At 37.3% G+C, this 13763-nt stretch overlaps 1 protein-coding gene across 2 annotated transcripts in view; it reads left to right on the plus strand.

The window, feature by feature from the left end:
- Positions 1 to 13763, plus strand: part of LOC117333580 (coronin-1A-like) — a 41429-nt gene that overhangs the window by 2294 nt on the left and 25372 nt on the right. For both annotated transcript variants that reach the window (XM_033892934.1, XM_033892935.1), the window contains 2 exons: positions 11398 to 11650; positions 13261 to 13436. In XM_033892934.1, the coding sequence (XP_033748825.1) occupies positions 11398 to 11650; positions 13261 to 13436 (429 nt within the window). The remainder of the gene's footprint in view (positions 1 to 11397; positions 11651 to 13260; positions 13437 to 13763) is intronic.

A 13763-nucleotide genomic window follows, 5' to 3' on the forward strand; every position in this document is an offset into this window, starting at 1 on the left:
TGTGCCTCAATTTTCTCTGCGGAAGCATGTGCAATCGGTTTGGCCAGCGACCACATCAATGATCACCGCATTTAAAAGGCAATCATTTGTTCCGACTCTCTGTCTGTCCTTCAGAGTTTACAATTAAGAGATCCCAAGAATACACCCGTACAAAACCTTGTCTTCCGAATATCTCATATCTTAAAAAAGTGCAAAATAACATAACTTTGGATTCTGAGTCATGTCGGAATTAAAGCAGTGTCTCAGCTAGGTCGGGTTGGCAGGGCGCGGCGCCCTGCCCCTAATTCAAAGTTAGAAATGCGCCCCGCCCTTTTTCCTGTAGTACTGCCCTTTTTTAGCTCGTCTCTTCGAAGAAGAGTGAGAGCTTATGTCGTCACTCCGGCGTCGGCGTTGGTTTTCCAAATGTTAAATTTTTGGTGCAAGTGTTGGAAGGCATAGTAATTTATGGTAATATGGTCCCTGTGGGGGTCAAACTATCCCCTGCCGGAGTTTTGGAAAAAAAACAGATTTTTGAAAATTTTTGGACTTGGAAAATGTTTGCGTTAAGTTTTTGGTGCAAGTGTTGAAAGGTATTAATACATCTCTTCATAATTGTACTAGGGTGCTGATAATTGGCCATAGAGTCCCCCTAGGGTTAGACTATCCCCTGCCAGAGTTAAACTAAAAGATTGTTTTGGGAAAAAACCAGAATTTTCAAATTTTTGGACTTAGAATATTTCTGCGTTAAGGTTTTGGTGCAAGTGTTGAAAGGTATTAATACATCACTTTATAATTGTACTAGGGTGCTGATATTTGGCAATAGAGTCCCTAAGGAGTAAGACAATCCCTTCCTGGAGTAAAACTTTAAAAAAAAAATTGGATTTTTTCTTTTTAATCTGTTTTTTTGTTTTTGTTTTTAAATCTTTGGACTTTGTGTTAAGTTTATATTGTGAGTGTTGAAAGGCATAGTAATACATGGTATTAGGTTCCCCATGGGGGTTAAACTATCCCTTGCTGGAGTTGAACTGAAATATTTTTTTTGGGAAAAAATACATTTAAAAAAAAATTTGTGCAAATGTTGAAAGCTATTTAACACATCACTTTATGATTGTACTAGGGTGCTGATATTTGGTAAAAGAGTCCTTATGGAGTTACACTATCCCCTCTTGGGGTGAAACTGAAAATAAAACAATGTGAAAATGTGCGCAATAGACAATTTATACCGGTCCACACTTTTCAAGGGAGACAACTCTCATTAGGATAATATTTTGTCAAAAAATTGAAGAAATATGTCCAAAAGCAATTACATATGTATTTGATATATTCATTTAATCTGCAACAGCATAGCTTGTCTCCCGAATGTTTGTCAATAAATAATTTATATATATATAAATTGGTATGGTTTTGAAAATTGCATGAATTCACAAAGCATAATCTGATTAAGTAAACAATATAAATATTATTAATGCAATTTGCGAAACCATTCCAATTAATATATTTTAATTATTTATTGACAAACATTTGCGAGACGAGCTATGCTGTTCTCCAACAGCTCTTGTTATCATAGTGATCTATAATTCTACCACGTTTGCTATGCAACGCCAGTTTTGATTGGTTTAAAACCGTGTATTATTTGCCAGTAATCCACTCTCGTGTCAATAATACACACTTGTGAGTCACTGCTGTTACAATTTTTCCCCTCCAAAATCGTGCATTTGTAAACAAACATGGCGGTGCCAAAACGTTTGAACGTCGGAGACTGTGTATTTTACAAAGGAGAAAGCTCTTTGCCTGATTGTTAATTTCTATCCCAGAACAGACTTTGCTTAACAATATGTTGTAAGGTAAATCTCCACAGGCAACCTTTGGAGAGCATTTCTACATGAATTGCTGGCCGACATCCCCGAAAGTTCTCGTAACGTTCTCGCAACTGGCTTGGAATTGACGTCGGCTTTTGAATATTCATTAGCACGAGCGACTTATCGTTTCTTGTGAATTGTAACAGCCATGTAGCGACACATTTCTCGGGGTTTCTTTGCCGTTTTTCTTTTAGGAAAAGGTAGATCTCAGAACTAAACAGTACATGGTAGAATAGAAATAATCAACTTTGACTCGTGTATTGTTGCAGGATATACAACTTGGACTCGGATATTTTGCAATCTTAATTAATAACTCAGGCCTGTGGCCTTTGTTATTAATTTAATTGCAAAATATCCTCATACTCGTTGTATATCCTGCAACAATACATGAATCATCGTTAATTATTTCTTAAATATACAATGCAAATCTTTTTTAAAATGTGTTCTCTTTAGTGTTGGGAATCGGTTGAATTTTTGTGATCGATCATCACTTGTGTGTAACCGATCGATGATCGATTAAAATCAATTAATTTCCAAATGTATATTTTGTATTCATGTCTCAATATTTTGTGAAATGCTTTCAACAACAATTTCAGTAACTAATAACTGTTATACCTATATAGCTACATGTATACTATCTTCCTGTGTGTTTATTTGTTTATTACACAGATAAAAATGAACCAAAATTGTTTTTTTAATAATTTTATCCAACACATAAAAACAACAACAAAAGGATTGTTCATTGGAGTATTTAGCTCATTGGAAATTTTTGCACGGGCTGTAAAATGCTTTAATCCGTCCGTTATCGAAAGTCTAATATACTTTGAAAACAAAAGTAGAACTGTGACTTACCATTGAAGGAATACGACTTTCTGCACATTTTATAAATAGTTTTTGTCATATTTTAAGTATCAGTACTTAACCCTTTAAGCCCTGATGATGCATTAATGCATCACCGGGCCGGGGCCGAATGATGCATTAATGCATCACCGTGCCGGGGCCGAATGATGCATTAATGCATCACGGAAGTAGATTTTTTTCTGCATTTTTTTGAAGTGATGATACAGCGATTTAAATAATCATGACTGATTCTTACTTGAATGAGATAATGTTTGGCAATAAATAATGAAATTAGCAATACGTAACACAACTTTAGATGTCTAAATTTACGTATAACGTCCAACTTGTTTTAAACTTCTGCTCTCGAGAACTTCCGGTCGGACGGGAGCGAGTAAACAACTGATTCCCGAAAAAATATATAACGAATCTAGATTTTTGTCCTGTGTAATAAAGCTGGGAATGTTCAGGACAGTTTGCAATATGAATTTATATTGACGTTTTGTACAAATGGTTAACATATTCGTGAATTAAAAACACAGAAACAACGATACGTTTGATTAATTGAATGAACCACTGGTGCATCACGTCAGCGGTGCGGCAGTGTCTGCCAACTCGCTAGCTTTTATGATCAAATCTCCACCATCTATCAAAGACACGGTTCCAATACTACTTGCATAGTTTTATATGTATGTTTCATTGTATTTCTGTTGATACTTTATCGGGAAAACGAGCTAATAATTCGGATTTTTAACACAAACAGAAGATCGAGTATTCTAATTTTAGTAACACAGATCATGATCACATGACCATATCTTATCCAAGATGGCTCTATAAACACACACATGTGAGTAACGTCGAATGATACGAATTCACGATTTGGTTTATATTTAATTGCGTGATTTTTTAAAAGATTTTGAACTTGTAATTCATATCGTTTTTTACATTCTCGTTATAATCACGGAAAAGTATTATATCTACCAATAAAGTAGCGATCTTTGTTGTCATGTAGTTATTTTGCGTGCTGTCAAAATCTGAAAATGTCTACGGCTTCGATTATTTTGAGAGAAGGCTACGACATATTTTTACATCAAGGGGAAACACATGACCCACAAGGTCAATGACTCAAGCTAAGGAGTCAGTGAATTATCTGGTATTGTTTTTAGATCAGGTATTAATTGAAACACTGATAGAGGAGATCGGAATTATATGCTCAACACTGCAAATTCGAAATTGACACAAGTGACAAATCCGGAATAAAACAAAATTGCAAGCAACCTCGGATGGGGGCCGCATTGAAAGGCTGTTAGTGTTGTTAAATGAAAGCTTTCCTGTGTCTTTGTATGGCATTGAGTGTGGTCATGAACCAGGCTGTCAGTAAAACTTTATGGTAATGAATTGACTACTTCAAAAGTTCATCAGATACAATATTATCAGCTGATTATGGTATTTTTGCTCCTACATGTACTTGCATTTTTTGAATACACATTTTTTTTTTTATTAAATTCATACTGAGTTGTACTCATTGTGAATACATGTATCTCAAACTTCATACAACATCCATAAAGGTGCATATGTAATGCTGTCCCAATCACAATTATAGTGCAAAGATAAAAATTTATTAACACTCAAAATGTATCCACTCATAACAAATAAATCCCTATATTATAATGACATTTTCTGGTGTGTTCATAATAAATTAACTGGAGGAAGATGCCATCATGCAGAAGGAACTCTAGCCAGTGTTGTGAAGAAATGTTTACAGGGGACTGGTATTCAGGGTCAAGGCTGGGGACATGTATACCAGGATGACTCTTATTAACATCACTTTGAATGAGAACACCTATGACTGTTGTACAGTAAGGTCTATAGTAATTAAGGTCCAACTGCCATGATCTACCAAGGGATATCATGCAGAAAAGGCCAGATGATATTGTACAAAAAAGGCCCATTGGTATCTGTTGTATGGAAAGACAAAAAAATGTGTCACTGCACTCTCTACTTTTCATATCGAACCTGCCACAGAGGTATAAACAGACTCACAGATTATTAAACAAGAAGATGACAAGTTTGCCAGGGAAATACCGGTATATCTTGCCCAGAACTAATAACAGACTACATTTCCCATATTGGTGGTGTAAACAAGGCAGATCAAAACCTGCAGTATTTAATTAATCATAAAAGCTGAACTCTTATCAGGTGTTCCTTCAATGTACCAACAACCTTCCTGGACAGGGCAAGCAATAGTTGTCATTCCTGCAGTTTACATAAAGCATCATATGGGGACTGGTTGATAAATTCACCTCAAGAATGGATTGTCTGACCCTACCTGGGACAAGTTTGCATCTCGGTCATGGTATCATGTTTGTTACATGTGTTGCACAAGAGACAGCAGGATAAATCAGTCAATCTTTTTGCTGAACATTTCATTTTTCTGGCAGTATTAATTTGCTTGAACTACTAAGTTGCAAGCAATGAATATCATTCACATTGTACCTCATTATGAAAATTAAAAAATAATGAAAACAAGAAAAACAAATTAAAAGAAAGGAAGAAAAATTGAAGAAAAAAAATAAAAGAAGAAAAGCCTAACGAAAATGCGTTTTTGTAATATTGCATCAAAATATAAAAAAAAAATCATGTATTTGAAAACACAACTTGTTAAAAAAAAATGGAAAAAACCCAATAAAAAACAAAGAAAAAGGCTGCCCTTTCATGCTTGCAAGTGACTACCCACCCTTGATGCAAGCGTTTAACACTTAATTCACTGTGTTGTTCATTGTATTGTTTTCATTTTCTTTTTCCCTCGTTTATATTAAATGTTAGAAGAGCTCATTCAAACTATTTTGCTTCCTAAGTTTTCGTTGCGGCGAGAGTTATCCTTCTTGATGTTGGAACCGCGTCGTCAAAATGGCGGCTAACAACCAAGATCGAGAATTTGCTGTTGGTACTGCATGCTACCGCTGACTGTACAGAGCGGTTTCCAAAAACAATATCCAATAGTTAGATTTGTAAATCTCGTTTTTAAAAGTATAATATGATACTTGTTTCCATGACGAATGTACGTTTTGATCGCGCTGCAAAACGAAAGTACACATTCCCAAATTTGGAATCGTGTTCTCCGCTAGAATTATACGCAAGGTAGGCAAGTCACAAGCCAATTTGTTGTTTTCGACTGTATTTTTCACGCGTATTAAATCTATGAGATATTCTCGATAATCCTGTTTACTTATGTGCGTCTGTATCATCAATTCTGCAATGCATTTCTCTCAAAAACGTGCTTTTAAAAATAAATGTCAAATTGAACGTCAATAATCGTAAATTAATTCAGGCCAGGAAAAGCCACGTGCATATTTTCTTAGGGCCCAAATACCCATCATGCAATTTATTCAGTGACGAAAGTGTTAACAGACCTAATGCTCCTTGTTTTCATTAAAAACCAAAATATTTCCATAAAATAGACCCTGTGCGTTTACCGGGAAGAAGGATCGTATATACATTGACGTTGCTTCCATAGCTAGTCGCTTATGTTCTCACAAACAAAATCTTAGTCATCGGTACGTTTGCATTCCTCCTAGTATTACAACACTGTACCAGTTATTGCGACGCTTGATTTTGTATGATACAAGCATAACCATTTCCCGCAAGCGACTGTGTTGTAGACATTGTCAAGCTGAACTTGCGGATGTTTATCTGAAATCCGGCGAATATATTTTCATAAAACCTGAAGTAGGGCACTTCCGACGAAACTCGATTACATATTTCTTACTCGATTAATTGATCAAACGTCTCAAACAAGTGATACTCGACGAACTTGATTAATCGGAACACCACTAGTTCTCTTTTTAGCTGTTTAAACTCAAATGAAATCAATTAATAGTATTTTGTTTGGCCCTAAATGTCCATGGCTCTCGATAGGCCATAAAACCTAAACAAGCAAACAAACCCATTTGTGATAAAAATTTGGGTCAAAACAATGGGCAATTAATTTGCAACTGATTCTGTAATGATGAAATATCACCAGGACTTCAGACCTGATCAAATCATAGGAATCAATGTGGTGAAGTCTCGGACCTACTCTACCATTCCACCCCTAGGGAGTTAGGGTCCCCTCACACTTGTATACTCCTGAAGTGCCACCCCCAGGAGTTAGAGTGTTAACGTTGCAGATATATAATTATACCTTCAGAGGGTGTTGCAGATAATTATACCTTCAGAAAGGCAAAAAAAACCCCACATAAATAAATGCATTTCCACAAGTAATTTATACCAATGTCTGAACATAACACATAGTAATTAAGGATGTGTATGGACAACTATTACAGAAATAATTACACTGAGAAGTGACCCCTAATATATAACTAGAGGGCCGACCAGATAACAGGATATTTACTCACTGGCTGTAAATTTTATGTCTTTATGGACACAGTATTGGACACTATACTAGGTAATGATATACATCCTGTAGGGTCAGTGTTTCTCAACACCTATAGTTAACTTTCTAACAAGACAATATGTCAGCTGGCATTTGTTTACTTTATGAATTGGATGATTACATGTGTCTGTGATCATTAAACTTTCATTTCATGTTACTTTGAGATCAACTCAGAAAAAATAAACAATTAGAAGGAAGAAGAAATATAGATATTTCAAGTGTTACAATGATCATCATAACATTTTCCCAAGCCAACAAAATTTCCTGGTTTGTATTATTATTTATTGTAGTGTGTGACATACTGATCTACCAACACATCTGCTGTACTTAGTTATGAATTTTACTATTATGCTAGAACCAAATTATGCATGTTGTCTTCATGAACAGAGTTGATTGATAGTAATTTAGGTGGCTAATTGGTATTTGATATCTGTACATCTGTACATGTATACTGAATAAAGCTATGGATTTGAATTTAAGTTTAATTATTTGATATGTTTTGAAACTTGCATAATTCAGGTATCCTGTAGATCTGTATAATATACAAGATACTTCTTATATCACAATAAGGATTTGGGAACCGCTCTGGTACATGATTTAGGGATCTTTACCATTATTTACTTAAATTGTTTGAATTGTGTCATATCACGTAAGAAAATTCCATCCAAATTCTCTGATCCCTAAAATTCTCCCATAACATTGATGACCTAGCCCACCATAATTGTCTTCCTTGAAGTAGATCCAATTATATATATATATATATATATGGTTGTTATTTCACCGAAATTGGGGATTGTCTGACTAGAGAGGAATTTGAAAATATTAGGGATCAGATATAGAGGGTCAGACATTTGACAGAAGGTCACACTGTTTTCAGTGATATGGTGTGACAAACTGTTTTGAGATGAGGGTCAGACATAAGAAATATGGAGGGTCACACTATTTTGAGTATGGTCCGGGTCAAACTGTTACTTTGAGGTATGGATAGTCAGGAATCTGACACATGGAGGATCACACATTTGAGATGTGGAGGGTCAGACATTTGAGATGTTGTGAGCCAGACATTTGAGATATGGAGGGTCAAACATTTGAGATATGGAGGGTCAGATATTTGAGATATGGACGATCAGACATTTGAGATATGGATTGAGGGTTGCATGTTTGTGATATGGAGGGTCAGCCATTTGAGATGTTGTGAGCCAGACATTCGAGATATGGATTGAAGGTTGCATGTTTGTGATATGGGGGGTCAGACATTTGAGATGTGGAGAGTCAGACATTTGAGATGTGGAGAGTCAGACATTTGAGATGTGGATGGTCAGACATTTGAGATATGGAGGGTCAGATATTTGAGATATGGAGGGTCAGACATTTGAGATATGGAGGGTCAGACATTTGAGATATGGAGGGTCAGACATTTGAGATGTGGAGGGTCAGACATTTGAGATATGGAGGGTCAGGAATTTAAGATATGGAGGGTCAGACATTTGAGATGTGGGGGGTCAGACATTTGAGATATGGAGAGTCAGACATTTGAGATGTGGAGGGTCAGACATTTGAGATGTGGAGGGTCAGACATTTGAGATATGGAGGGTCAGGAATTTAAGATATGGAGGGTCAGACATTTGAGATAATGGAGAGTCAGACATTTGAGATGTGGAGGGTCAGACATTTGAGATGTGGAGGGTCAGATATTTGAGATATGGATGCATGATCAGGTATTTTGAGATGTGGATGGTCAGACATTTGAGATATGGAGGGTCAGACATTTGAGATATGGAGGGTCAGGAATTTAAGATATGGAGGGTCAGACATTTGAGATGTGGGGGGTCAGACATTTGAGATATGGAGAGTCAGACATTTGAGATGTGGAGGGTCAGACATTTGAGATGTGGAGGGTCAGACATTTGAGATATGGAGGGTCAGGAATTTAAGATATGGAGGGTCAGACATTTGAGATAATGGAGAGTCAGACATTTGAGATGTGGAGGGTCAGACATTTGAGATGTGGAGGGTCAGATATTTGAGATATGGATGCATGATCAGGTATTTTGAGATGTGGATGGTCAGACATTTGAGATATGGATGGTCAGCATTTTGAGGGTTGAAATATGTGGAGCAGAGGATGAGGCTATTTTGAGATAAAGAAAGCCAGATTTATTTGTGATATGGAGTGGACACTTTGTGCTATACTGGGTCAAAATGTTTAGAATGTGCTGTTCAGAATAGGAGGGTATTATATGCTATGACTTTGTTGAGATACACAGGGTTGAACTGTTTTGGGGTATATGGAGGGTCAGACATTAAATATGAATGAAGAATTAGACTGTTTTGAGATAATATAAAGTCAGGATTGGTGTATGCAGCCTTCACAGTTCTGTAGTGGCCTGGTGTTTGGTGAGTTCGGTGACCAGCTACAGGAAGTCCTGGACGAGATACTTCCTCCTCAGTATTATCACTGTGTATAGCTCAGTCTGCCATCTTCCTGTCCAATGTACATGTGTATACATCTCCTCATCTAACCATTGTGTGCTCAAATTGCCCTTATACAAATTGACCTGCAGGTTTAAATATGGGTCATTTTCCTTAAGAAATGAAGTACTGGGCCAACTACCATCAAGGCAGTTTACCTATAATAAATGCTTTATCCACAAAGAACAAAACAATTTAACTCGAAATTGTCTGCATGCATGAGAAAGATGTAAACAATCATCTACATATATTCTGCTTACGGTAAAACTTGGGACTAGAAAAATAATTTGAGTTTATTGGTTTGAAAGCTTAAACATGTCTATTGGTTATTGTGATGGGTCTCAATTTTCACGATTTTTACGTAAAAAAAATGGAAATGAAATTGAAGCTAACCACATATACAACACACAATACTTTTACTCTAGCTTGTGGGGAATATTTGAGAATAAATACATTGATACCCATGGTGTCAATCTTCAAACATTATTGAACATCTAACAGCAGATTTACCTGGCATCTTCTCTCCATCTAGCAGCAGATTTACCTGGTGTCTTCTCTCCATCTAACAGCAGATTTACCTGGCATCTTCTCTCCATCAAGCAGCAGATTTACCTGGCACCTTCTCCATCAATCAGCAGATTTACCTGGCATCTTATAGCTAGTAGCAGATTTACCTGGCATCTTCTCTCCATCTAGTATCAGATTTACCTGGCATCATATTTCCATCTAGCAGCAGATTAACCTGGCATCTTATTTCCATCTAGCAGCAGATTAACCTGGCATCTTATTTCCATCTAGCAGCAGATTTACCTGGTGTCTTCTCTCCAGCTAGCAGATTTACCTGGCATCTTCTCTCCATCTAGTATCAGATTTACCTGGCATCTTCTCTCCATCTAGCAGCAGATTTACCTGGTGTCTTCTCACCATCTAGCAGATTTACCTGGCATCTTCTCTCCATCAAGTAGCAGATTTACCTGGCATCTTCTCTCCATCAAGTAGCAGATTTACCTGGCATCTTCTCTCCATCAAGCAGCAGATTAACCTGGCATCTTTTCTCCATCTAGCAGCAGATTTACCTGGCATCTTATAGCTAGTAGCAGATTTACCTGGCATCTTCTCTCCATCAAGTAGCAGATTTACCTGGCATCTTCTCTCCATCAAGCAGCAGATTTACCTGGCATCTTCTCTCCATCAAGTAGCAGATTTACCTGGCATCTTCTCTCCATCAAGTAGCAGATTTACCTGGCATCTTCTCTCCATCAAGCAGCAGATTAACCTGGCATCTTTTCTCCATCTAGCAGCAGATTTACCTGGCATCTTATAGCTAGTAGCAGATTTACCTGGCATCTTCTCTCCATCAAGTAGCAGATTTACCTGGCATCTTCTCTCCATCAAGCAGCAGATTTACCTGGCATCTTTTCTCCATCTAGCAGCAGATTTACCTGGCACCTTATCCATCAAGCAGCTGATTTACCTGGCATCTTATAGCTAGTAGCAGATTTACCTGGCATCTTCTCTCCATCAAGTAGCAGATTTACCTGGCATCTTCTCTCCATCAAGCAGCAGATTATACAAATCTTCTGTAATCCCGTAGATATTGAAGATGCAATAAGCGCTGTGGCTTTCACATAAAATGTTGACTTAAGTTGGGCTTATAAGGAGACTACAGTTGCAGTAATTTCACTAAACAGCAATGGTTGGGCATATATTTTGGGGAGGATAAAATGAGATACAGAAGTGTGTTTGCAGTGTAATATGAGATTTAACTGTTGATATCATACATTTTTGACCAGATCACAATCTCATCCTTTACAGGTTGGTCGAGTGGAGAGAGATAACCCCCAAGTTGCTGGACATCAGTTGGCAGTGCTGGACATTGCCTGGTGTCCTCACAATGACAACCTTATTGCTAGTGCAAGTGATGACTGTTCTGTGATGATCTGGATGATTCCTGATGCTGGCCTCGCATCTAACATGACTCACCCTATTGTAGAGTTACGACATCACCAGCGTAGGGTTGGCCTTGTCATATGGCATCCTGTCGCAGCCAATGTTCTACTATCTGCAGGTATGTATCATCATTTAGGGTTACAGACTTGACCGCATCTCTCGGCCAGTAATACTGACATTGTTATTTAATTTTAAGGAGTTTTGTACTAGTTTGTATTTGTTACACACAGGCAGCTATCAGTTTATCCATTGGCAAAATAGGTTCTGTTTCTTCTGGACCCAAAACCATTTATGATATTATTTCCCTCTTTGTCTTACCATATTTGTCAGACAGTACTCCTATACTATAAGAAGCTGCTGGTCAGGCAATTTATTTTGAGGTTGCACGGTGTTCAAAATAAGCCGGCGACCGGCGCATTTCACCGGCTACTTTGCTCCCGGCGCCGGCTACTTTCAGATGTCTACTTACATATTAAAATGTTGTGAAACGTATTCTGACTTTGGGGAGTTCGGGAAACAAATAAAACACAACCTTATTTATATAATATTCAATGATTACTCATCGTTCACTTGTCCATGCTGTCAAAACACCGTCGGAAGAAAACAACAAGCCTCTTCACGACACCGATCAATGTTAATCTAGGTATTGTGTGTGGTGTTTTTTTCGCGCTGCGATAAAAACGTCTGACTGACCATGAGTTACAAGCACATGCTTCCGGTTCATCATGAAACGAATAAACGACTTTTTTGAAGTCTCTTCAAGAAAAAAACAAAAGGGTATGTTATTTAGATGCATTTGAACTGTTCATCGTCGCACAACGGTACAATATAACCGTATGATTAACTATGGAGTGCGATCCTCTAAAGAGAGATGATTACCAACGTCTGACGTGATTGACATGTAGTTGGGTCACACTACGTAACTTACTGACACAGAATCAGCGTAATGAATTAAAATTATTACGCACACAATAAAGAAGTAAAATCGCAGCCTTTAATAATGTATTTCGTGTTTTATATATCATTTTTCTTTAATTTGCGTTTTTTAAGATGTTCAGTTTCAGTTAGATGTTTTGGAACTGTGACCTTTCTATTAAAAATAACACAAGACATGACTGTACAGATATCATTAATTCTTCACAAAAACTTCTAAATAAAACAAAAACACCAGTTGGTACACTCAGAAGTTTTACAATACATATATACAATGTATATATAAAATGTACATGCAAAAAGGTAAAAAGTGCATTTTTTTATTGCTAAATTATTTCCAAAAACTACTGTTATATAGTAGGAAAACCCATATCTGGCCTCTTTGATTTAAAATTTTCCTGGGGGAGACCCCCCATACCCCCCTTAGGAGAGGGGGCCATGCCCCCTCTCATACTCTCCCCCCCCGTGACGCCTTTGGCGTCGCTGTTGGCTGCGTGCCTTTGGCACACATGATGCCGCCTACTATTTCTATTGTGCCAGCTACTCTGAAATCTAATGAACACCCTGCAGCTGGGTTGAGGTTATATGGCGGCTATTATAACTTTTTCGCTGTGTCAAACTCCAACATTGTTGGAGAAGTCAGACAGGTGCTTTGCGTAGCCTTTTCGAGAGTTTGAGCTCTTTCATCAGTAGTCCTATTTTATCCTTATTGATGTTATATATAACAAACATCAAAGACACAGATCGGATGTAGATTGATAAAGAGTAGATCACTTAAAATGTTTTTTGTTTTAGGCTCCGATAATAAAATCGTTATTTGGAATGCGGCAAAAGAAGAAGTCTTCTTGGAGATAGATGTGCCTGACCTCATCTTTTCGGCATCATTCAACTTTGATGGAAGCAAAGTTGTGACAACCTGTAAGGACAAAACTATGAGGATAATTGACAGTAGAACAGGAGCGGTTGTCGCTGTAAGTATATATGTGTTAATTTGTTGATCATTTTTAGCTTACCGGTTACGAGTAACCGTGAGATAATGCTGTACTCCCGGGTCCGCATCAGCATCCCACCCCTTTTTGGGGGGGGTTAAGTTTTGAAAAGCTTGTAAGTCCAAAAATATACACCTCACACCCTTCTCATTTGGTTTATACATTCATTAGAGATGTAGAAGTGATGTTATGGCAATATCACACAGAAAACAATTGTGATTTTTTTCATTTTACCATTTTTTGTACTTCACTTTTTTGTCACCAAAGTCCACATTTACTACAGATCGATTTATGCATTCATTGAAGACT

The sequence above is a fragment of the Pecten maximus genome, chromosome 8 (genome assembly GCF_902652985.1).
Source record: "Pecten maximus chromosome 8, xPecMax1.1, whole genome shotgun sequence".
Taxonomy (NCBI): domain Eukaryota; kingdom Metazoa; phylum Mollusca; class Bivalvia; order Pectinida; family Pectinidae; genus Pecten; species Pecten maximus.